The sequence below is a fragment of the Mustela nigripes genome, chromosome 15 (assembly GCF_022355385.1).
Source record: "Mustela nigripes isolate SB6536 chromosome 15, MUSNIG.SB6536, whole genome shotgun sequence".
NCBI classification, from domain to species: Eukaryota; Metazoa; Chordata; class Mammalia; order Carnivora; family Mustelidae; genus Mustela; species Mustela nigripes.
In genome coordinates, this window is record NC_081571.1 from 39,157,011 (window position 1) to 39,180,486 (window position 23,476).

A 23,476-nucleotide genomic window follows, 5' to 3' on the forward strand; every position below is an offset into this window, starting at 1 on the left:
CACCTACACATTCAACACAACAGCTATGCATTTAGCCAACTAAAGAAATAGCTAGGCATATCCTTACAACCAAGGATTAAGGGGAAAATAGGATAGGGAAAGAAAAAGGAGGAACTGTCCTTCACAGGTACCCAAACAGTGGGAACATGGGATAAAGTTAGCGAGACGACGAGGCGCCTGGGTGACTCAGTCAGTTAACCGACTGACTTCTTGGTGTCAGTTCAGGTCACGATCTCAGGGTCGTGAAATCCAACCCCACGTGGGATTCCTGCTCACCACACAGTTGGCATGAGATTCTCTGTCTCCCTCTGCCTCTCCCCGCCACCCCCACATAGGTGCGCTCTCTTTCTCTCACTGCTGCCACTTCCCCCTGGGCCTGCACTCCCTCACTCAAATAGTCTTTAAAAATGTAAAAAGTTAGCAAGATGAGCCCTCCTCCCACCATCTACGGTAAGTATCAAAACATATGTACATGGTCATATTCGATTTTATAAGTTCACCTGAGCTCTTTTGTCTTCCTCTGGACCTTATGCTTCAAATACATCTGAACTGATTATAAAAAGACATCTCAGTATTTAACTGTATTTGTTCTAGTTTTTATCATTTGATTGCTTAAACTTAACATTTAACAAGGGGCGGGGGGGTGGGAACAGATCAGCTCACTTGACAATACATCCAATAAGCACTGTGAAGGCACTAAGGAGACAAGGTGAGTAAAGTTGACTATCCATAGTCCACTACGATACTCTTAAAAAAATTATTATATCAAAGTTCTCATTAAAGAAGTTCTTATAGTTCTAATGAATCAACAGTAAAACAAATATCAGAGTCACTCCTTTAAACAGTAATAGAGGATATATGCAGTTAAAAAAAAGTTAGCAGGATCAAGAATCTACTCTAATGGAAGGCCAATCAACTCGGGAACTAGCCATAACTCAAGTAACTGAAATGTAAAATGAGAAAAGACCTTCACTAAATACTTTAGGGAGAGAAAAATAAGAACATATTGACTCTTTTCTAGGGTTTTTAGAAAGAGTTTTATGGAATAGATTGCATTTCATCTTCATTTTGGAGGCAGAAGAGGACTTTTAAGAAGGTAGAGCACATATTTGGAGGCAAAAGAGGACTTTAAGAAGCTGGAGTAAAAAGAAATAAGAGGAGTTTCTCGGTTCCCCTAATTCAGAGATTATTATGTCTGGAGGGAAATCTCAGTTTTGAAAAATATTCACCACTTTCAAGAAAACAGTTTTAACTTTTACTGTATGATTCTACTCAGTACAATGAAAAAGAAAGGAAGTAAGAAACATAATGCTTTCACAGATACTCTGAGAGGACACACACAAAAAAAGAATCTACAAATAAAAATGAGAATTCCGTAACATTACCAGATACCAAAATTCATAAATAAAAAGTGACAATATTCTTAGTTAAAAAAAAAATTTAAAGATGATTACATATTAGAAGTAAAGAATAAACCTAATAGATGTGCAATGTCCCTAGGGAGAAAAATAAACATTTACTCTGTTAGGAACCAAAAAATCTAGAGATAACACATATAATAATCACAGATGGGAAACTTAACATCACTAAATATCCATTTTTCCTAAATCAATAAATTCACTATGATTCCAGCCAGAATCCCAACAGGGTTTATAAAAGAACTTAATTGATACTAAAATTAATACAAAAACAAGGCTCAAGAATAGTCAAGATGATTTGGAATAGAGGAAGGGATCTTAGATAATAAGGCTTATTATACAGCTATAGTAATTAAGACAATGAATGTAAATGAGAGCTAGACAAATAGACTAATGGGCCAAATCTAACCTCCACAACAAATCCACATACGTGCGGGAACTTGATGTTTACTAGTGAAGTATGATAAATGAAAGGATAAGAAGGACTATTAAATCAGTGCTGACAGGGGCACCTGGGTGGCTCAGTGGGTTAAGCCGCTGCCTTCGGCTCAGGTCATGATCTCAGGGTCCTGGGATCGAGTCCCGCATCGGGCTCTCTGCTCAGCAGGGGGCCTGCTTCCCTCTCTCTCTCTCTCTCTGCCTGCCTCTCCATCTACTTGTGATCTCTCTCTGTCAAATAAATAAAATCTTTAAAAAAATAAAATAAAATAAAATAAATCAGTGCTGACAGAAAAAAACAGTTAATCCATGTAGAAAAAAAACTGCATCCATATCCCACAGAAATAAACATACAGAATCCTGAAATACAGAACAGATTTATGATGTCAGTATTGAGAAGGATTACTTAAATATACAAAAAGTCAATACCATAAGGAGATGGATAAATCAGACCCCACGGAATTTTATAGTTCTGTACTTTAATCCATCTACTCCTAAAGAAAGTAAAAAGACAAGACCCAGACTGGGACAAGGATGCTTTACAGCTGATAAACACACATAATCATTAGTCCAAATAGTGACAAATTCTACAAACCCATATGAAAAAAAGGGGAAAAAAAAAGACAAAAACCCCAGTAACAGGCAAAAGATATGAACAAGAAATTTATGAAGGAATAAACCAAAGGGGTAAATGTGGGAGATGGTCAAAATTCTCATGATCATTAAAAAATGAATTATTTAAAGTAGGAGGTAACCTGTTTACAATGAACAGACTTATAATTAAAAAGCTTTATAGTACCAATGCAAACTCGGGGACATTCTACAAATTAACCAAGTGGAATCTTCAAAAATGTCAACTTCATAAAATACAAGACAGAACTGAGGACTATTCCAAAATGAAGGAGATTTTAAAAACAGCAACAACAACAACTTGACAGCTGAATGAAACACATGATTTAAACTATACTCTTTTCCTACAAGAGACCATTTTGGTACTACAGAGAAAACATGAACAGGGTCTGAGAATTAGTTGATAGAAATTGATCACTATTAACTTTCTGATTTGGGTGGTTGTGGTGTGGTTATATAGGAGGTTTATGGAATTAGGAGATTATGGAACATGGCGTCAGCGACCTACCAACAAATGGTTAAAAAAAAAGAGTTTCTGTACATTGGTCATTACTACAGAGAAAAAGCTTAACAAGAATGAAACCATCAGATTCTGGGTTTTATTCACCTTTGGAAATTAAGGAAGAAAAACGGAATTATGAATATATAAGTCACTTCAGTGATATCTGTGGTGGTGTTGGTTATGTTTTATTTTTTGTATATTTGAAATATCATATTTTTAAAAAGCATCTTTAAACAAGTAGATTCAACATTATACAATGAAAATAGTTTCAAAAAATCAAATTGTGAATGCCTTTACTATTATCTATGTTTCCCCACACTAAAAGCTGATATATGTATTAAACAGATCATCTAAGCTCTTAATACTAGTGGACACCTAAAGCACATGCTTAAGAGATAATGATGGCATTTTATAAATGTGCTCTCTCACTTTTAGATAAAGGCTGACAAACATCTTCCCAAGAAAAAATTAGGGCATCACTATTCATACTTATGTACTCTGTGCAATTTAGGGACCATTTTTCTTCCATACTTACAAGTGATGACAGGAAGTCCAGAATTTAAAAACTTTGTCAGAATTATATCATCATTGGCACTCATTTAATCCCTGTTAATGATCACATCTAGATAGCTGACCTTTCTTGCATAGCTTTCATTCTTTCAGAGAGAAGTGAAAAATGAAACAAGAAGGGATGAATGCATGAAATCTCTCTTCCTATTCATTATTTTAATGTTTATGTGTAAATGAGAAAACTAGCAATTAAGGCTAATTTCCATCCAAACATAGAATTGCAGGTAAAAATAACGTGGGATCTTAGAAATCTTAAAAGTTAGGAATATACATTTAACAGGCAATTAAGATAACCAGTTGAATGATTCTGCATTAATTTAATCTAGAAGGAAAGGCCTATTAAAATAACAAAGGATAAATTCTACAAGGGATTACACACAAGCAGCTGTGAGAAGCAGGTTTAATGAGTACTAGGCCAGACAGAACATAGGAAAGCATCAAAGAAAAGTAATGTTTTGGCCAGGATTAAAAGTGTGAATAAGGTATGGAAGAGGTATGGAAGGGTACATAGAAGTCCAGTGCAATTGCCCAGGGAAGAGGTAATGAAAGGTTCATCAGAGAAGAAACAAAATCAGGACCTATTAAGGACAGAAATGAATGCATGTGACCAATATCCAAGGGGGGGGGGAGGCAAGAAGAATTCCCCAATCTCAGGGTCTCACCGCAGCAGGCCTCTGAGAGAGAATTAAGGTATAAATACTTTTGTGGGGGAATTTTGTTTAAAAAATATGACAGAAGGTGAGGTCAACAAGATGGCAACATAGGTCATTGCCAAAGTCAATAATACCCTCCACAAAGGCCATTAACTCTCCATAGGCAAGATAGCACTGTGAAAATCCCAGAAACAAGGAACAAAGCTTTAGCATGCCCCTGCTAGATGGTGAAGACAGTATTAAAATCAAGTAAACAGGAAACAAACAAGTTCCAGTAACAATCCTAAAAAAACAGAAGTCTACCAGCTGACAAAAAATTCCAAATAATCTTCTTTGAAGTGTTCTAAAACAATGCAGACAACTAAATGTAATTAGAAGGTAGTATGAGCAAAATGAAGTTCAAAGAAACCATCAAAAGGGGAAAAAGAGAAAGTCAAGGTATTCAAAGATAAATCATTTGAAATTATCTAGTCTAAGGAGAAAAATGAAAATTAAAAATGTCTATGTGGGGCGCCTGGGTTGCTCAGTGGGTTAACAGTGGGTTAAAGCCTCTGCCTTCAGCTCAGGTCATGGTCTCAGGGTCCTGGGATTGGGCCTCACATTGGGCTCTCTGTTTAGCAGGGAGCCTGCTTCCCCTTCTCTCTCTGCCTGCCTCTCCGCCTACTTGTGATCTCTCTCTGTCAAAATAAATAAATAATTTTTTTTTAAATGTCTATGGACACCAACAAGAGAAACAAAATATCAAGTATAAACCTCGGTGGCAGGGTGGGGGGTGGATAAGAAAAAGTCTACAATGATAAAGGCTAAAAACCTCCTTAACTTGGGGAGAGAAATGGATATCTAGATTCAAAAGGTCCAAGGACTTCTACATAAGTTGAACCCAAAAAGCTACACTGAGACACATTGTAATTAAATAGCCCACAAGTCACACACAAAGAGAATTCTGAAAGCATGAGGAGTAAAAGGGACTAGTGACAAATAAGGGGACCCCATATGACTATTAGCAGATTACCCACTAGACACTTCATAAGCCAAATGAATGAAACATTCCAAGTGCTGAAAGAAAAAAGTCAACAAAGAATAGTATATCCAGCAAAGGTGTCCTTCAGAAATAAAAGAGAGATAGGACTTTCCCAAAACAAAAGCTGACTGAGTTCATCCCCAGTAACCTGTCTTATAAGAAATGCTAAAAGGGCTAATAATACATTATATGTCTATAAAAAAATTTAAAAACTAAAAAATAAATAAATACATATTTATTCATGTGTTTAAAAAAAAAAATGCTAAAAGACATTCTCAAGCTGAAATAAAAGGACACTGATCCCTACAAAAGATATATAGGAGGGGCGCCTGGGTGGCTCAGTGGGTTAAGCCTCTGCCTTCAGCTCAGGTCATGATGCCAGGGTCCTGGGATCGAGCCCCGCATCGGGCTCTCCACTCAGCAGGGAGCCTGCTTCCCTTCCTCTCTCTCTACCTGCCTCTCTGCCTACTTGTGATCTCTGTCAAATGAATAAATGAAATCCTTAAAATATATATATATATATATATATAAGAAATAAGAAATATATATATATATATAAGAAATAAGAAATCAGTAAGAAAAAGCCAAATTCTGATTTTGCAAGTCATTTATGCTAGTTTTAAAAAGTTAAACTTGTGAACTATAACTACAATTTGTTATTCTTACACAATACTAAAAGAAATGTCAATTGTAACACTCACAACCTAAAAGGTTAAAGTAGTATAAAGTTTTCATGTGCTATTAAAGTTGTCAGTATAAAGCAGGATATTTTAACTCTAAGATATTTACTATAAGCCTCATGGTAACTATAAAGGAAAATCTTTTATATAGCACAAGGCTATAAAGGTGTTCATAACATGCTGCCACAAAAAGTCAATCACAAAAGACCACCACAATGAAAGAATGAAAAATCTAAAGGAAACAATTACCATGGCAACAGAAAGTCCTTCTCAATAAACACAAATGGATAAAATTCTCCCAAAAGACACAAAATGGCTGAATGGATTTTAAGAAGATCCAATAATATGCTGCCTACAAGAGAATCCCTTTAGCTGTAAGGGCATACATAGGCTGAGAGTAAAGGAATGAAAAAATGTATTCCAAACAAATGGTAACCAAAAGAAATCATTTTGGGGGCACCTGCATGGCTGGGGTGATATATCCCAGGGTACTGGGATCAACTCCCAGATTGCATCTAGCTCCTTGCTCAGCAGGGAGTTTGCTTCTCCCTCTCCCTCCCCACACTCATGCTTATGTATGATCTCTCTTGCTCTCACTTTCCTCAAATAAATAAGATCTTTAGTTTTTTAAAAAATCAGTTTTATCAGAAAAAAACAGAATTCAGCTAAAAATGGTCACAAAAGATCAAGACTATGTAATGACAAAGGGATCAATTCATCAGGAAGCTAAAAACAATTCTATTTATGCTCCCTACATATGAGAACATAATTATATCCAGTACAGAACTAAAGAGAAATTAACTGCAATACAATAGTTAAACAATATAATACCCCACACTCTGATCCAGTCAGAATTAGTCAGGAAAGAGCAAATTTGAACAATACTATAGAATGGATACATACAAAGTTTACTATTCAGGAATTGCAAAATACTAATTCTTCTCAAGCACACATTGAACATTTTCAGGATTTAGCGTATGTTAGGTCATAAAACAAGCCTCAAAATTCAACAAGATAAAATATTATCAAGTATCTTTTCTGATCATGATGGTGAGACACTAGAAAACAGTATAACAAGAGGAAAGCTGTAAATTCAAATATGTGGAAATTTTACAACACCATCTTGCACAATCAATGGGACAAAGAAGAAATGAAAAGAGAAAAATAAAACTACCTGAAGACCAATGAAAACAAAATCACAACATACCAATACCAGTAGGATACAGCCACAGTAGTATAACACAAATTTACAGCAATAAGTACCTACATTAAAAAAGAAATATTTCAAATTAGGACACCCAGGTGGCTCAGTCGTTGAGCCGCCAACTCTTGGTTCAGGGCAGGTCATGATCTCAGAGCATCCAGGTCAGTGCTCATCGGGGAGCTGGCTTAAGGATTCTCTCTTTCCCCTCAGTCCCTCCCCAGAGTGTGTGTGTGTGTGTGTGTGTGTGTGGTGTGTGTGTTTATACTCTCTCTCCCTCTAAAATAAATAAATCCTTAAAGAAATATCCCAAATTAACAAAGTGGCTTCATATCTCAAGGAAGAAATAAACTCAGCCCAAAGTTAAAGACATAATAAAGATTAGAACGGATTAGAAAATATTTTAGGAGTGCCTGAGTGGCTCAGTCATTAAGTGTCTGCCTTCAGCTCAGGTCATGATCCCAAGGTCCTGGAATCCAACCCTACATCAGGCTCCCTGCTCAGCGGGAGGCCTGCCTCTTCCACTCCCCTGCTTGTGTTCCCTCTCTCACTGTGTCTGTTTCTCTGTCAGATAAATAAATAAAATCTTTTTTAAAAATTTTAAAAAGAAAATATTTTTAAAATGGGGGGGAAATCATGAAACAAAGAGGTAGGTTTGAAAAGAGAAAAAAGGGGCACCTGGGTGGTTCAGTGGGTTAAGCCTCTGCCTTCAGCTCAGGTCATGATCCCAGGGTCCTGGGATCGAGACCCGAGTCGGGCTCTCTGCTCAGCAGGGAGCCTGCTTCCCCCTCTCTCTGCCTCTCCGCCTACTTGCGATCTCTCTCTCTCTGTCAAATAAATAAATAAAATCTTTAAAAAAGAAAAGAAAAGAAAAGAAATGATCAACTCAAAGAGAAACACTCAATGTTCTGAGTATTCAGAAATAACCCTTCTTTTGCCAGCTAACATTCAGAGCTGCAACCCTTCTGAGGACTGCTTTCATAAGCAAGCTTCAGTTCTGGAAGCTGGAAGTCTAAGATCAGGATGTCAGCATTGTCAGATCTGCTGTTCTCAGATCAAGGTACATAGTCCAGCTTACTGTGACACCCAGAGTGTGATCACTGGGGTATCTTATTAGTGGATGGAAGGGTGCACCTTGCCTGGATCATGGTTGATATATTCAGTTATAGATCCCCTCAACCAGCTTTCACCAAAATGACCAGGAGGAGAAACACCCAACAGAGGAAAAATCCAGAGATTGTGCCCTCTGCCACAGAACTATTGGATATGGACATAAACAGTATTCGGAAAGGGAATTCAGGGTAACAATTATCCAAGCAATGGCTAGGTTCGAGAAGACCATTTGTGACAACATAGAATCTCTAAGGGAGGAAGTGAGAGCTGATCTGGCAGAAGTTAAAAATGCTATCAATGAGGGGTGCCCGGGTGGCTCAGCTAGTAAGCATCTGCCTTTGGCTCGGGTCATGATCCCAAGGTCTCTGGGATCGAGCCTTGCATCAGGCTCCCTGCTCAACAGAAAGCCTGCTTCTTCCTCTCCCACTCCCCCTGCTTGTGCTCCCTCTCTCGCTGTGTCTCTCTGTCAAATAAATAAATCTTAAAAAAAAAAAAAAAATGCTATCAATGAGATCCAATCTAATCTAAATACTCTATCAGTGAGAGTAACCCAAGGCAGAAGATAGAATTAGTGATCTAGAAGACAAACTAATAGAAAAGAAGGATCAGGAGGAGGCTTGGAACAACAGCTTAGAAGCCATGAAAACTGAATTAGGGAAATAAATAATGCCATGAAATGTTCCAGTGTCAGAATTATTGGGATCCCTTGGGGGTAGAGAGAGAGAGAAGACTAGAAAATATAGTTGAACACACTCTGGATGAAAATTTCCCTAATCTGGGGAATGGAACAAGTGTTCGTGTCCTAGAGGCAAGATCAACGAGTCTAGAAAGACATCCAGACAATTAATTATGAAATTCATAAATCATAATTTCAGACAGAAGTTCTTAAGGGCAGCTAGGGGGAAGAAATTCCTTACATACAGAGGAAGGACCATCAGAATAACATCAGACCTGTCCACAGAAAACTAGTAAGCCAGAAAGGGCTGGCAAGACATATTCAGGGCACTAAATGAGAAGAACATGCAGCCAAGAATACTTCATCCAACAAGGCTGACATTCAAAATGGATCGACAGATAAAAAGCTTCCAAGACCAGCAACGTTTAAAAGGGTATGTGACCACCAAGCCAGCACTACAAGAAATATTAAGGGGAGGGGGAGGTTCTATAAAAGAAGAACCCAAGAGTGACACAGAAATATACAGAGACAATCTATAGAAACAAGGACTTCAAGGCATCACGAGGTCAATAAAAACTTACCTTTTAATAATCACTCTTGACGTGAATGGCCTAAATGCTCCCATAAGATGGCACAGGGTTGCAGAATGGATAAAACGACAGACCTGCCCATATGCTAGACAGACAAGAGACACAAGAGACACATTTGGAACCTAGGGATATATCCAGACTGAAAGTGAAGGGATAGAGAAGCATCTTTCATGTCAATAGGCCTCAAAAGATATGATTCTCATATCAGATAAATTAGATTTTTAAGCTAAAGACCGTAGTCAGAGATACAGAAGGACACTACATTTTTAGAAGGTCCATCCACCAAGAAGATCTAACAATTGTAAATATTTATGCCCCCAATATGGGAGCAGCCAACTACTTAAGCCAACTGCTACTCAAAATAAGGAGTCACCCAGGTGCCTGGGTACCAGCTGCCTTTGGCTCAGGTCATGATCTCAGGGTCCTGGGATCGAGCCCCACATCGGGCTCTCTGCTCAGCAGGAAGCCTGTTCCCCCAACCTTCTCTGCCTGCCTCTCTGCCTACATGTGATCTCTGTCAAATAAATAAATAAAATCTTTTAAAAAATAAATAGTCATATTAATATGAATACATTAACTGTAGGGGATCTTAACATGCCACTCTCAGTAATAGATCATCCAAGCAGAAAATCAATAAAGAAACAAGAGCTCTAAATGACGCACTGGACCAGATGGACCTCACAGATATACACAGAATATTCTACCCTAAAACAAAAGAATACTCTTTCTTCTCAAGTGTACATGGAATTTTCTCCAGAATAGACCACATAATGGGTCACGAATCAGGGCTCAACCAATACCAAAAGATTGAGATTATTCCCTGAATATGCTCAGACCACAATGCTTTGGAAGTGGAACTCAACCACAAGAAAAAGTCTGGAAGGAATTCAAACACTTGGAAGCTAAATTCCACCTTGCTTAACAATGTTTGGATCAACCAGGAAATCAAAGAACTTAACCAATTCATGGAAACCAATGAGAATGAAGACACTTCGGTCCAAAACCTGTGGGATACAGCAAAGGCGGTCCTAACGAGGAAATACATAGCCATCTAAGCCTCACTCAAAAAAACTGAAAAACCCAGAATACAAAAATTGAAAAATCCAGAATTCAATAAATTGAAAAATCTAGCTCTCTTTACACCTTAAAGAACTGGAAAATCAGCAACAAATTAAGCCAACCCCACACACAGAAGGGAAATAATCAAGATTAGAGCAGAGATCAATGAGTTAGAAAACAGAGATACAGTAGAACACATCAAATAAACTAGAAGCTGGTTCTTTGAAAGAAAAAAAATAAGATCAATAAATCTAATCTAATCCAAACCAATCCAAAAAGAGAGAGAGGACCCAACTTAATAAAATTATGAATGAAACGGCAGAGATCACAACTAACACCAAGGAAACAGAAATAACCATCAGAAATTATTATCGACAATTATATACCAATAAGTTAAGCAACCTAGAAGAAATGGATGCATTCCTGGAAACCTATATACTTCCAAAACTGAATCAGGAAGAAATTGACAAATTGAATAGGCCAATATCTAGTAATGATGAAGCAGAGACCAAAACCCTCCCAAGAGCCCAAGACTTGATGGATTCCCTGGGGAACTCTACCAAAAGTCAAAGAAGAAATAATACCTATTCTCCTGAAGCTGTTTCAAAAAACAACAAAAAAAAAAAAAAGAAGGAAAACTTCCAGACTCTTTCAATGAAGCAAGCATTACCCTGATCCCCAAATGAGGCAAAGACCCCACCAAAAATGAGAATTTCAGACCAATATCCCTGAGGAACATGGGTGCTAAGATTCTCAACAAGATCCTAATCGGATCCAACAGTATATTAAAAAGATTATCCACCATGACCAAGTGGGATTTATCCATGGGATGCAAGGGTGGTTCAATATTCCCAAATCAATTAATGTGATAGAGCGAATCAATATGGAAAAAGAGAAGAACCACATGGTCCTCTCAATTGATGCAGAAAAAGCATTTGACAAAATACAGCATCCGGTCCTGATTAAAACAAGTCAAAGTATAGGGATATGGGGAACATTCCTCAACTTCATAAAACCTATCTATGAAATAGCCACAGCGAATATCATCCTCAGTGGGGAAAAGTGGACAGCCTTCCCTTTCAGATCACATACACGACAAGGACACCCACTCTTGCCACTGCTGTTCAACATAGTACTAGAAGTCCTATCAACAGCAATCAGACAACAAAAAGAAGTAAAATTTATTCAAATTGGCAAAGAAAAAATCAAATTCTCTCTCTTTGTGGATGACATGATACATTCTATGGAAAACCCAAAAGACTCCACCCCCAAACTACTAGAACTCATACAGCAATTCAGTAATGTTGCAGGATACAAAATCAGTGCATAGAAATCTGTTGCTTTCTTATACACTAACAATGAAAATATAGAAAGGGAAATGACAAAATCGATTCCCTTTACTATAGCACCAAGAACGATAAGATACCTTGGAATAAACCTAATGAAAGAGGCAAATGATCTGTACTCAAGGAACTACAGAACACTCATGAAAAAAATAGAATAAGACACAAAAAGATGGAAAAGCATTCCATGCTCATGGGTCGGAAGAATAAACATTGTTAAAATGTCTATACTGCTCAGAGCAATCTATACTTTCGATGCCATCCTGATCAAAATTCCACTGACATTTTTCGAAGTGCTGGAACAAACAATCCTAAAATTGGTATGGAACCAGAAAAGACCTCAAATTACTAAGGAAATGTTGAAAAACAAAACTGGGGCATCACGTTGCTTGATTTCAAGCTTTACTACAAAGCTGGGATCACTAAGACAGCATGGCACTGGCACAAAAATAAATACATAGACCAGTGGAACAGAGTTGAGAGCCCAGATATGGACCTGCAACTCTATGGTCAAATAATCTTCGACAAAGCATGAAAAAATATACAGTGGAAAAAAGACAGTCTCTTCAATAAATGGTGCTGGGAAAATCGGACAGCTATATGTAGAAGAATGAAATTCAACCATTCTCTTATACCATACACAAAGATAAACTCGAAATGGATAAAAGACCTCAACATGAGAGAGGCATCCTTCAGAATCCTAGAGGAGAACATAGATAGTAACCTCTTCAAGAATGGCCATGGCAACTTCTTTCAAGACATGTCTCCAAAGACAAAGGAAACAAAAGCAAAAACGGACTTTCATACTTCATCAAGATCAAAAGCTTCTGCACAGCAAAGAAAAGTCAACAAAACAAAGAGGTAACCCATAGAATGAATGGAAGAAGATATTCACAAATGATACTACAGACAAAGGGCTGATATCTAAGATCTATAAAGAATGCCTCAAATTCAACACACACAAAACAGATAATCATGTCAAAAAATGGCCAGAAGACATGAACAGACACTTCTCCAAAGAAGACATACAAATGACTAAAAGACACATGAAAAAATGTTCATCATCATTAGCCATCAGGGAGATTCAAACCAAAACCACATTGAGATACCACCTTATACCAGCTAGAATGGCCAAAACCAACAAGACGGGAAACAACAAGTATCGGAGAGGATGTGGAGAAAGGGGAACCATCTTAGACTGTTGGTGGGAATGCAAGTTGGTGCAGCCACTTGGAAAATGGTGTGAAGATTCCTTAAGAAATTAAAAATAGAGCTACCCTATGACCCTACAATCGCACTACTGGGTATTTATACCAATGATACAGATGTAGTGAAAAGAAGAGCCATCTGTACCCCAGTGTTCATTGCTGGGTGGCAGCAATGATCACAGTCCCCAAACTATGGAAAGAGCAGAGATGTCCTTCAACAGACAAGTAGATAAAATGGTCCATGTATACAATGGAGTATTGTGCTTCCAGCAGAAAGGATGAATACCCGACTTTTGTTTCAACATGGATGGGACTGGAGGAAATTATGCTGAGTGAAATAAGTCAAGCAGAGAGAGTCACTTACTCTCTGGTTTCACTTACTTGTGGAGCATAAGGAATAATACGGAGGACATTGGGAGATGGAGAGGAGAAGTGAGTTGGGGGAAATCAGAGGGGAAGACAAACCATGAGAGACTGAACACTGAGAAACAAACTGAGGGTTTTGGAGGGGAGGTGGGTGGGGCGTTGGGTGAACCTGGTGATTCCTTAAGAAATTAAGGAGGTATTAAGGAGGGCACGTATTGCATGGAACATTGGGTGTGGTCCATATTAAAAAAAATAAAAAATAAAAAAAAAGAGAGAACACTCAGATCAGAAATCAAAGAGGACACATTACAAATCCTATCACCAATACACAGAGGGTCATAAGAGACTACTCTAAACTATATATACATACCAACGAATTGGAAAACCTAGAAATGGATAAATTCCTACAAACACACAACTTACCAAGATCGAATCATGAAGAAACAAAAAATCTGAACACACCAATAGAACACTGAAATTTAATCAATAACCAAAACTGCCCAAAGTCAAGACTGGATGGTTTCACTGGGTAACCAAACATTTAAAGAATTAACATCCATTTTCCTCAAACTCTTCCAAAAGACTGAAGAAGAGGGAAAGAGGGAATACTCCCTAACTCTTTACCAAGCCATCATTATCCTAATGCCAAGCCAGACAAGGACACTACAAGAATACTCTAAGCCATTATCACCAGTGAATTTGGATGCAGAAACTCTTTTTTTTTAATTTATTTTTTTATTAACATATAATGTATTATTAGCCCCAGGGGTACAGGTCTGTGAATCGCCAGGTTTACATACTTCACAGCACTCACCATAGCACATACCTTCCCCAGTGTCCATACCCCCACCCCCCTCTCCCTCACCCTCTCCCCCCAGCAACCTTCAGTTGTGTTTTGTGAGATTAAGAGTCTATTATGGTTTTCTCCCTCCCAATCCCATCTTGTTTCATTTATTCCCTTCCTACCCCACAAACCCCCCCACGTTGCCTCTCAACCTCCTCATATCAGGGAGATCATATGATAATTGTCTTTCTCTGATTGACTTATTTCACTAAGCATAATACCCTCTAGTTGCAAATGGCAAGTTTCTAATACCCATGTTGTTGCAAATGGCAAGATTTGATTTCTTCTGATGGCTGCATAATATTCCATTGTGTGTATGTGTGTGTGTATATATATATATATACCACATCTTTATCCATTCTAGAAGCAGAAACTCTCACAAAATACTAGCAAGCTAAATTAAACAGTACATGAAAAGGACTGTACACCACTAAAAAAGTGGGATTCATCTGACAAAATTCAACATCCATTCGTGATAGAAACTCAGTGAACTGGGAATAGAAGCAGACCTTAACATATTAAAGGCTGTATGAAAGGCCCATAGTCCACCTGTACTCAACTGGTTAGAGATTAAAGCTTTTCCTCCAAGATCATGAAACAGACAAGGATGCCTACTCTCACCTAAAGCAACCTAGTACTCTAAGTCATAGCCAGAGCAGAGGCAAGAAATAAAAGGCAACCAAACTGAAAAGGAAGAAGTAATGCTGTCACCTATTTACAGAGGATATTATGTATAGAAAACCCTGAGGGCTCCACCCAAAAACTGAGAACAGATGAATTCAGTAAAGTGGCAGGATATAAAATCAACACACAAAAATCAGATGCATTTCTATACAATAACAGTGAACTATCTGAAAAAAAAAAATTAAACAATCTCATTTACAATAGGATGAAAGTCAATAAAACAAGAATAAATTTAGGCAGGTAAAAGATCTGTACATGTAAAGCAATGGTGAAAAATATGAGTACATAAATAAATGGGAAAACATTTTATGCTCTTAGGTAACAATTAGTATTGTTAAGATATCTATCCTACTTAAAGCTATCTATAAAGTAAATGCAATCCCTATCAAGATTCCAACCACATTTTTATATAAATAGAAAAACAGTCTTACACTGTTTTTTATGGAACCACAGAATACCATGATTAACCAAAGCAGTCTTGAAAAATAAAGCTGGAGGGATCATGCTTACTGACTTCAAACTATATTACAAAACTACAGTAACCAAAATACAATACTGGCATAAAAACTGATACATAGATCAATGCAAATGAATCAAGAGCCCAGAAAGAAACCATACATAGATGGTCAACTAATATTTGACAAGAAAGCCAAGAATACCTAATGGGAAAGATGGTCTCTTCAATAAATACAGTTGGGAATACTGGTTAACCACAGGCAAAAAAGAAACATACAACTAGACCCCTACATTACACCACTCAAAAATTAATTCAAAATGGATTAAAGACATAAATTTAAGACTTAAAACTATAGAACTCCAAGAAGAAAATACAGGGGGAAAGTTTATGGACATTGTTTTGGGCAATGCTTTTTGGATAGGACAAAAAAAAGCACAAGCAATAAAAACAAAAATAAGCAAGTAGGCTTTCATCAAATTTGCACAGCAAAAAAGCCATCAACAAAATGAAAAGGCAGCCTCAGAATAAGAGAATATATTTACGAGCCACACATCTGACAAAAGGTTAATATACAAAATATATAAGGAACTCCTACAACTCAAACAAAAAAAGTCTTATTAAAAAGTGAGAACAGGAGTGCCTGGGTGGCTCATTGGGTTAAAGCTTCTGCCTTCAACTCAGGTCATGATCCCGGGGTCCTGGGATGAAGCTCCATATCAGGCTCTTTGCTCGGCAGGGAGCCTGCTTCCTTCTCTCTCTCTCTCTCTCTCTCTCTGCCTGCCTCTCTACCTACTTGTGATCTCTGTCAAATAAATAAATAAAATCTTAAAAAAAAAAAAAAAGTGAGAACAGAATAAACCTCTATTCCAAAGAGGATAAAGAGCTAAATTCTTCATCACTAATCAGCAAAAAAATCCAAATAAAAAACCTTAAGAGGGGGTGCCTGGGTGGCTCAGTGGGTTAAGCCGCTGCCTTCAGCTCAGGTCATGATCCCAGGGTCCTGGGATTGAGTCCCGCATCGGGCTCTCTGCTCAGCGGGGAGCCTGCTTCCTTCTTTCTCTCTCTTTCTCTCTCTCTGCCTGCCTCTCCATCTACTTATGATCTCTGTCTGTCAAATAAATAAATAAAATCTTAAAAAAAAAAAAAAAATCCACAAGAGGGAGGCCTGGGCGGCTCAGTGGGTTAAAGCCTCTGCCTTCAGCTCAGGTCATGATCCCAGAGTCCTGGGATTGAGCCCCGAGTTGGGCTCTCTGCTCAGCAGGGAGCCTGTTTCCTCCTCTCTCTCTGCCTGCCTCTCTGCCTACCAGTGATCTCTGTCTGTCAAATAAATAAATAAATAAATCTTTTAAAAACAAACAAACCAGAAGAGGTATTACTTCAGACCTGTTAAAATGGCAGTTATCAAAAGGATATCAAGTGTTAGTGAGAATGAAGAAGTGGGAACCCAGGCCCACTGTTGTGAGAATGTACATTGTTACAGGCACTGTGAAAAATAGTACAGATAAAAAAAAAAAAAAAAATTAGGGACACCTGGGTGGCTCAGTTGGTTAAGCAGCTGCCTTCGGCTCAGGTCATGATCCCAGCGTCCTGGGATCGAGTCCCACATCAGGCTCCTTGCTCCGTGGGGAGCCTGCTTCTCCCTCTGACTCTGCCTTCCACTCTGTCTGCCTGTGCTCGCTCTCGCTCGCTCTCTCTCGCTCTCTCTCTGACAAAGAAATAAATTTTAAAAAAAAATCTAAAAAAAAAAAAAAAAAAATTTAAAACCAGAACTTCTGTCTGATATCAGCAGTCCCACTTCTGGGTACATATCCAGAGGAAATGAAAATCACTCTCTGGAAGAGATACCTGTACCTCCATGTTTACAGTACTATTTATGAAACTAAAATGGCAAAAAAAAAAAAATAAGTATCCGTTCAGATAAATGAATAAAGAAACTAGTGTATACATATACATAATAGAATATTACTCAGCCGTAAGAAAGGAAATGCTGCCATTTGCAACAGTATGGATGAACCCCAAGGGCATTACACTAGGTGAAATAAGTCAAAGAAATACTACATGGTATTACTTACATGTGCAATCTAGAAGTAACAAACTCCCAGAAACAGATTAGTGGTTGCTGGGAGCTGGTGAATGAAGTGGATGAAGGAAGCTGGAGGGAGTGGATGAAGGTGGTCAAGGAGTACAATTTACAGTTCTAAGACTAACAAATTCTGAGGATCTAATGTACAACTTGGCCAATCTAATGCTGTATTGTATACCTGAAAATTGCTCAAAGTCAATCTTGAAAGTTCTTTTTTTTTAATTTATTTATCTGAAGGGGTGGAGAAGGGCAGAGGGCGAGAAACCCTCAAGCTGATTCCCCGCTGAGTGCAGAGCCCAGGAAGAGACAGGGCTGGATCCCAGGACCCTGACATCATGACCTGAGCCAAAATCAAGAGTCGGACACTCAACCGACTGAGCCATTCAGGCTCCCCTAATTCTTAAGTTCTGACTGTGGGACTGAAGGTAAGGTATGGTAACTAAATGAGGTGACAGACATGTTAACTATCCTTATCGTGGTAATCATTTAGAAATATATATGCTCCAATCACCATGTAGTACACTTGAAACTAACATTGTGTGTCAACAGTAATTCAATAAAATAAATATTGGGCCATTATAAAGCATTTATACACACACACACACACACACATATATGCATCAATCAAGTCACACTGTATACCGTAAGCTTACACAATGTCGTATAGGTCAATTGTATCTCAGTAAAGTTGGAAAAATATCAAAAGAAAAGAATGAGATCAGTTTCTGGCCTGTTGAGGTTTAGCATCTTTTACAGAGTTTGATTATAGCTGCTCTTCCGAAGACAGCAGAGCTGGGGATACTCTAACATGAAAGGGCTCCCATCCCCCATGAGAAATGTGAAAGGAACCAAAGTGGACAAAGAAAAGGTAAGAGGACCAGAGGTAACGCCCTGAGGAAATGAAAATCAGAATCAGGAAACCTAGAATGGAACTTGGTAAAAACTGTCCAGAGAACAGGACAATCAGAAGGAAAGGAATGTCATGGTAACTAAGGAAAGAGAGCTGCAGACAAGAGCGAGTGGAATGTATTACATATAAGATCTAATGATTAGAAAGCCACTTATAGTTAGGAGGGTAAATCTAGAATAGCAAGAAAGAATCAAGTAGTTTATACTCCCTAGAGGGCAACTTCTGAAGGGAATGAGATAAAGGATAAGAGCAAGGGCCAAAGGATACATCAGCTTCCCGTGGGCAGGATGTACATCCCAGGGAAGCAGCAGTCCTGGGCCTCTGAGAGGTCCTGCATCCAGAAGGCGACTCCTGCAGAGGAATAGGCTTACGGAAGACCAGGGCAGAAGACCAAAGGATACATCACCAGTGACAGTGACAAGGGAACTGTGGGTGAGACTGGGCACCAGGGAGCACAAAAAAAGCACAGGAGAAAAGAATCAGCATCTATAATTTCCTACACCTGTAAAAGGCAGAACAGTCCCCCACGTCCATACCCTCATCTCTGGTCCTATAAATGAGTTACATTACCTGTTAAAAGGGGACTCTGCAATACTATGTTGCAGTATTACAGTAATACAGGAGTCCTTCAAAGCAGAGAACTTTCTGTAGAGGGAGACAAGAGATGCCACAGGAGGAGAAGGCATAGAAATTTTAAACAGGAGATGGATTTCATGTAACAGAGAGGTAGGGGCCCACACAAAGGATAGGAAAGAGGCCTTTGGGAGCTAAGGCAGCCCCCAGAGGACAAGCAGGACCTCAGTCCTACAACAGTGAGGAACTGGATTCTGCCACCATGAACTTGGAAGAGGTTCTTCCCAAAGCATCCGGTAAGATCCCAGCCATTTGGACACAGATTTCAGCCTTGTGAAACCTGAGAAACCAGGTGAGTCAACCTGGACTTTGACTTGCAGAACTAGGAGACAGTATGTTGGCATTTAAGCCATCAAAAACCATGGTAATTTGTTACAGCAGCAATAAAAACCAACATCACCCCAGAGCACCAAGGACAGATTATAAACACCCTAGACCAGAAGCAAACTCTTATTCCTCCTCTCCTCACCTCCCATGTAGTCCTAGAGGAAATAGTTGGCAGTCTGGAGAGGATAGCCAAGTAAGGTAGAGAAACAAAAGAGGCCAAGCTCATTCCCTAACCACTGCCCCGAATGGAGACCTAAAGTAAAGCCAGCCTGTAAGGGGGAAAAAGACAGCTATTTTTTAGATCAAAATTATTTTTATAATTTTTTTCTGTTCAATCTCAAAGCCAAGAGAAAGACTGAGACCCGCCTGGGATTTCACCTAGGAGCACAAGAATAAGCCAAGGGAGCTGCTATAAAGAGGCAACAGCTACAATGATCAAGTCACTTTCAGCTTGTATCTATCATGCTCAAATCACTCAAAAACCAGTTAACATAGACCTACAGTGAGTCCAATAGTAAGCACTGAAACTTGACTTCCAGAAATCAAAGTTGTATATACAAGATGTTCACATAGCTATTTCACAAAGCTAGATCCACACAGAAACCAATAGGGGCTTTTGGATAACAATTCCACTTTAACCAAAAGACAAATGGGAAAAAGAGCCCTTAAGTAGTTTCAACATTCATCATTGCTTAAAAAAATAAGGCTCAACCCAACCTCGACCGAAAAGCCCTATAAACTATTGCCCAGAGACCAAGTAAATCCATCTCCAAAATAAACAAGAAAGGATTACAAATATTCAAGCATTATACCCTTACCTCTCATTATCAAGTCAGCACACTGAAGACTATTAAAAAAAAAGTTTCTGTAAGAACAGTTTTTATTTTATGTAAAAATTACTTCAATACTTTTGATAAAGTTAAATAAGTTTTTAAAAATTGCACAATGTCAAAACTAGGCATTTAGATGTAAATTTTAAATGACAGAAAATCCCTGTAGCGGCAAACGCCAAGACTTAGTTAAGGTTGCAGACTTGATGCGGCTTCTTCTAAAGGACAGAGGTACGACGGACAGGGGTGCCTAGATGGCGCAGTTGGTTAAGTGGTAACTCTGGATTTCCGATGAGGTCCTGATCTCAGGGTCACACATTGTGGGACTCCACACTCAGCAGGGAGTCTGCTCAAGACTCTCTCTCTCCCCAAATCGTCCACCCCGCCCCTGTTCTCTCCCTCTTCCACTCACTAAACAAATAAAAGTTAAAAATGTTTAAGAAGTACTAGATATGTAAGTAAAAATAAAAAAATTTAAACTCAACACTTCATCTAGCATTCTCTACAGACATAGACCAGCTTTAAATTTGTCAAAAATGCAGTACCCTGTACAGCCTGACAGATATCACTCATCTACATTTAGGGAAGGGAAGAGAACTTCCTCAGCTCCAGAAACATCAGTGGATTTTCCCTTATAATGTATTGTCAGTCAAGCAATCAGAAAGGGAAGAAGAACCTTTTTAAAAAAAAAATAAATAAATAAGACCTTAGTTCTCACAAACTCACTTAGCGAACTGGGCATCCCTGACCCATCAAAAATTTCATTTTACTGCTGCTGAGTAAAATGAGTTTGATTGCAAATGATTTTCTGCCAACAGGGATACCTGTTCAGATTTAACAAGCGATCGGGCCCAGCTATTAAATATGTATTGTGTAAACACTTCAGAAATGTCAATATCCTTCTGCCCTATTCATAACTACAAACACTTAAAGTCTTACCCTTCTCTGGGTAACTGACCCTCTTCACAGTAACTGAAAAATACCTCAAGTAATCACGGTCAGTACAGAATACCGCGAACTATATCCAGTACTCCCTGTAGCTATACTTGTAATGGCTTGTGGTGTTAAGATGTGGCCTCATAAACACCTTATATTAATAGCTTACTCACTTATACTCAGATGCCACTAGCAATCATGATCAAAAAGAAAAACGTCTTAACAAAGTAGTCACCAGGAAATGAAAGTAGTACCATTCTAGAATCTCCTAGGTAATTTAGGTCAGTGATTCCACATATAGTACATGGAATGAGAAGGGAGCTAAGGGCACTTTATTATCTGGAGTCCTCCAATGTGGTATTGAAGAGAACTACCATAATACAAGCCTCATTAACAGAGGCAAAGGCCAGCAAAATATAAAACAAAAACAAACAGAAGTCCTCACTTCGGTGGCACATACGCTAAAATTGGGGGGAAAGAAAAGGTTTTTTGCTCAAGGCTAAAATGATACCAACTCATGGAGATGACAGAGTTAATAAGGAGTTATAAATGTGTGATTAATTAAAAACAAAATTAGTCCTTCATCAAGAGCTGACATAATAGGTAAGAATGTCCCAAGTCTAAGGTTCATGCAAAACAATACTAACATATGCTCAGTGATGAAAAGTTAGGAATCACTAACACTAATTAATCCTATGGAGACACAATCTAGGCATTCTCTCTTTCTGGGGCCTTCTAAAGCTCCATGTATAACCCTGAACACAAATATTTGATGAATAGAAAATAAGGCAGTTTAAGGGTAAATATTTTGTTGATTCCCGTTAAATAATGAGGAGACCAGCTATTAACTTTCTCAAATTTCAAACACATTTTACACACTAAATAAGTCAATTTCCCTAAAAACTAATAAGGCTGTCAAAAATAATAGAGGAATAGAGAAAATAAATCCTGAGTTGAAATATTATATAACTCTTCAAAATGGTATAAAAAATCCTCTCATAATTGGCCCTAAATTATCACTCCAGTCCAATTTTTCAAACCTCTCACACAATCCCCCTAAGCTATTTGTACCTCGCTCTGTCTTGGTTCACTGTCATTTCCCCATCTTAAAGGAATGTCCTTTCCCTAGCTTATTCCAACCCTATAAGGCCACACCTGCCTCTAAGTCCATCTGCTCCAGGAAATTTCCCTAAGCTACTATAATAACCTTTCAATTTTGGCTTCCCCTGAAGCTAATGAGGTATCTCAAAAATTAGTTTCTTCCTACTCTGAATTTACAAGGAACTTAACCATTAATTAGAACCCTCTGGCATTTCTTACTCATTTAATTCTTCAAAATGTTTATTTTGATTCCTCCAAGATAAGCAACTTGAGGGTAAGAGCTATATGTAAAACTATTTAGATGCAATTAGCATTCATTTTGTGATAAATGATTTTGAACGTACTTAACACAGTGGGTTGTTGGTCAAATTAGTTTACCCATGAGCAGAGTCAGGACCACCATTTATTGGAACCAACCGAAGGCGGCTTCTAACAGCACTGTCTCCACCAGAAAAGACACACCCCAAAATAAGTAAGTTCTAGTCTCCTCAGATAGAAATGTTCTGGGACTCTATGAACCTGGTTATCCTGAGAACTAAGAAAGGAATCAAACAAGAAAAAAAGATGAACAAAATCAGCATACACATACACAGCACTGTGATGATCATTCTAAAATGCAAACAACCTCTAATAGACCCCTTAGATAATCTTTAAGATTCAAAATGTACCATTATGATACTTGAGAGGGTTTTTATGTATTCTATATATTACACACACACACACACACACACACACACACACACACCCTAGTGTGCCAATCTTCCTCTCTTTTTTTGGGGGGGGGGGGGTTAATCCTAAAGCTCTGTATGCCTAAATTGCTATCTTCAAGGACATTAGAAATCATATATGGAACACAAGCCTTAAATGTTCATTGGTCCATTAACAAGGTAAGGTTTTTTCATCAATCATTTTATGGAAAAAATAAATTCTTACCATCATCTTTTCAAAAAGTTCTAAGACTTCATTCTGTGACAGTGGCTTTGGAATATTTTCCATCACCTCAGAAGAGCAATCATTGCTTGAAAATGCAGTCTTCAGGTTGGAAAGTGGAGGTCTCTCCTTCTTGCTCCCTGGAATTCTTATGCTGGCAAATTTGTCCAGCTACAAAGGCAAAGGAGCACATGCGTTAATATTTCCTCCAACAACGTGTATCTGGTTGCCAAAATAACCCCCCACCAAAGGGTTGATCCCATGATTTCATAT

At 38.3% G+C, this 23,476-nt stretch overlaps 1 protein-coding gene across 1 annotated transcript in view; it reads right to left on the reverse strand.

Moving 5' to 3' along the window:
- The window catches only part of DIAPH3 (diaphanous related formin 3), a 498,555-nt gene that overhangs the window by 427,116 nt on the left and 47,963 nt on the right, over nt 1–23,476 (reverse strand). The window contains exon 3 of the mRNA XM_059377539.1: nt 23,207–23,374. Coding sequence (XP_059233522.1) covers nt 23,207–23,374 — 168 coding nt within the window. The remainder of the gene's footprint in view (nt 1–23,206; nt 23,375–23,476) is intronic.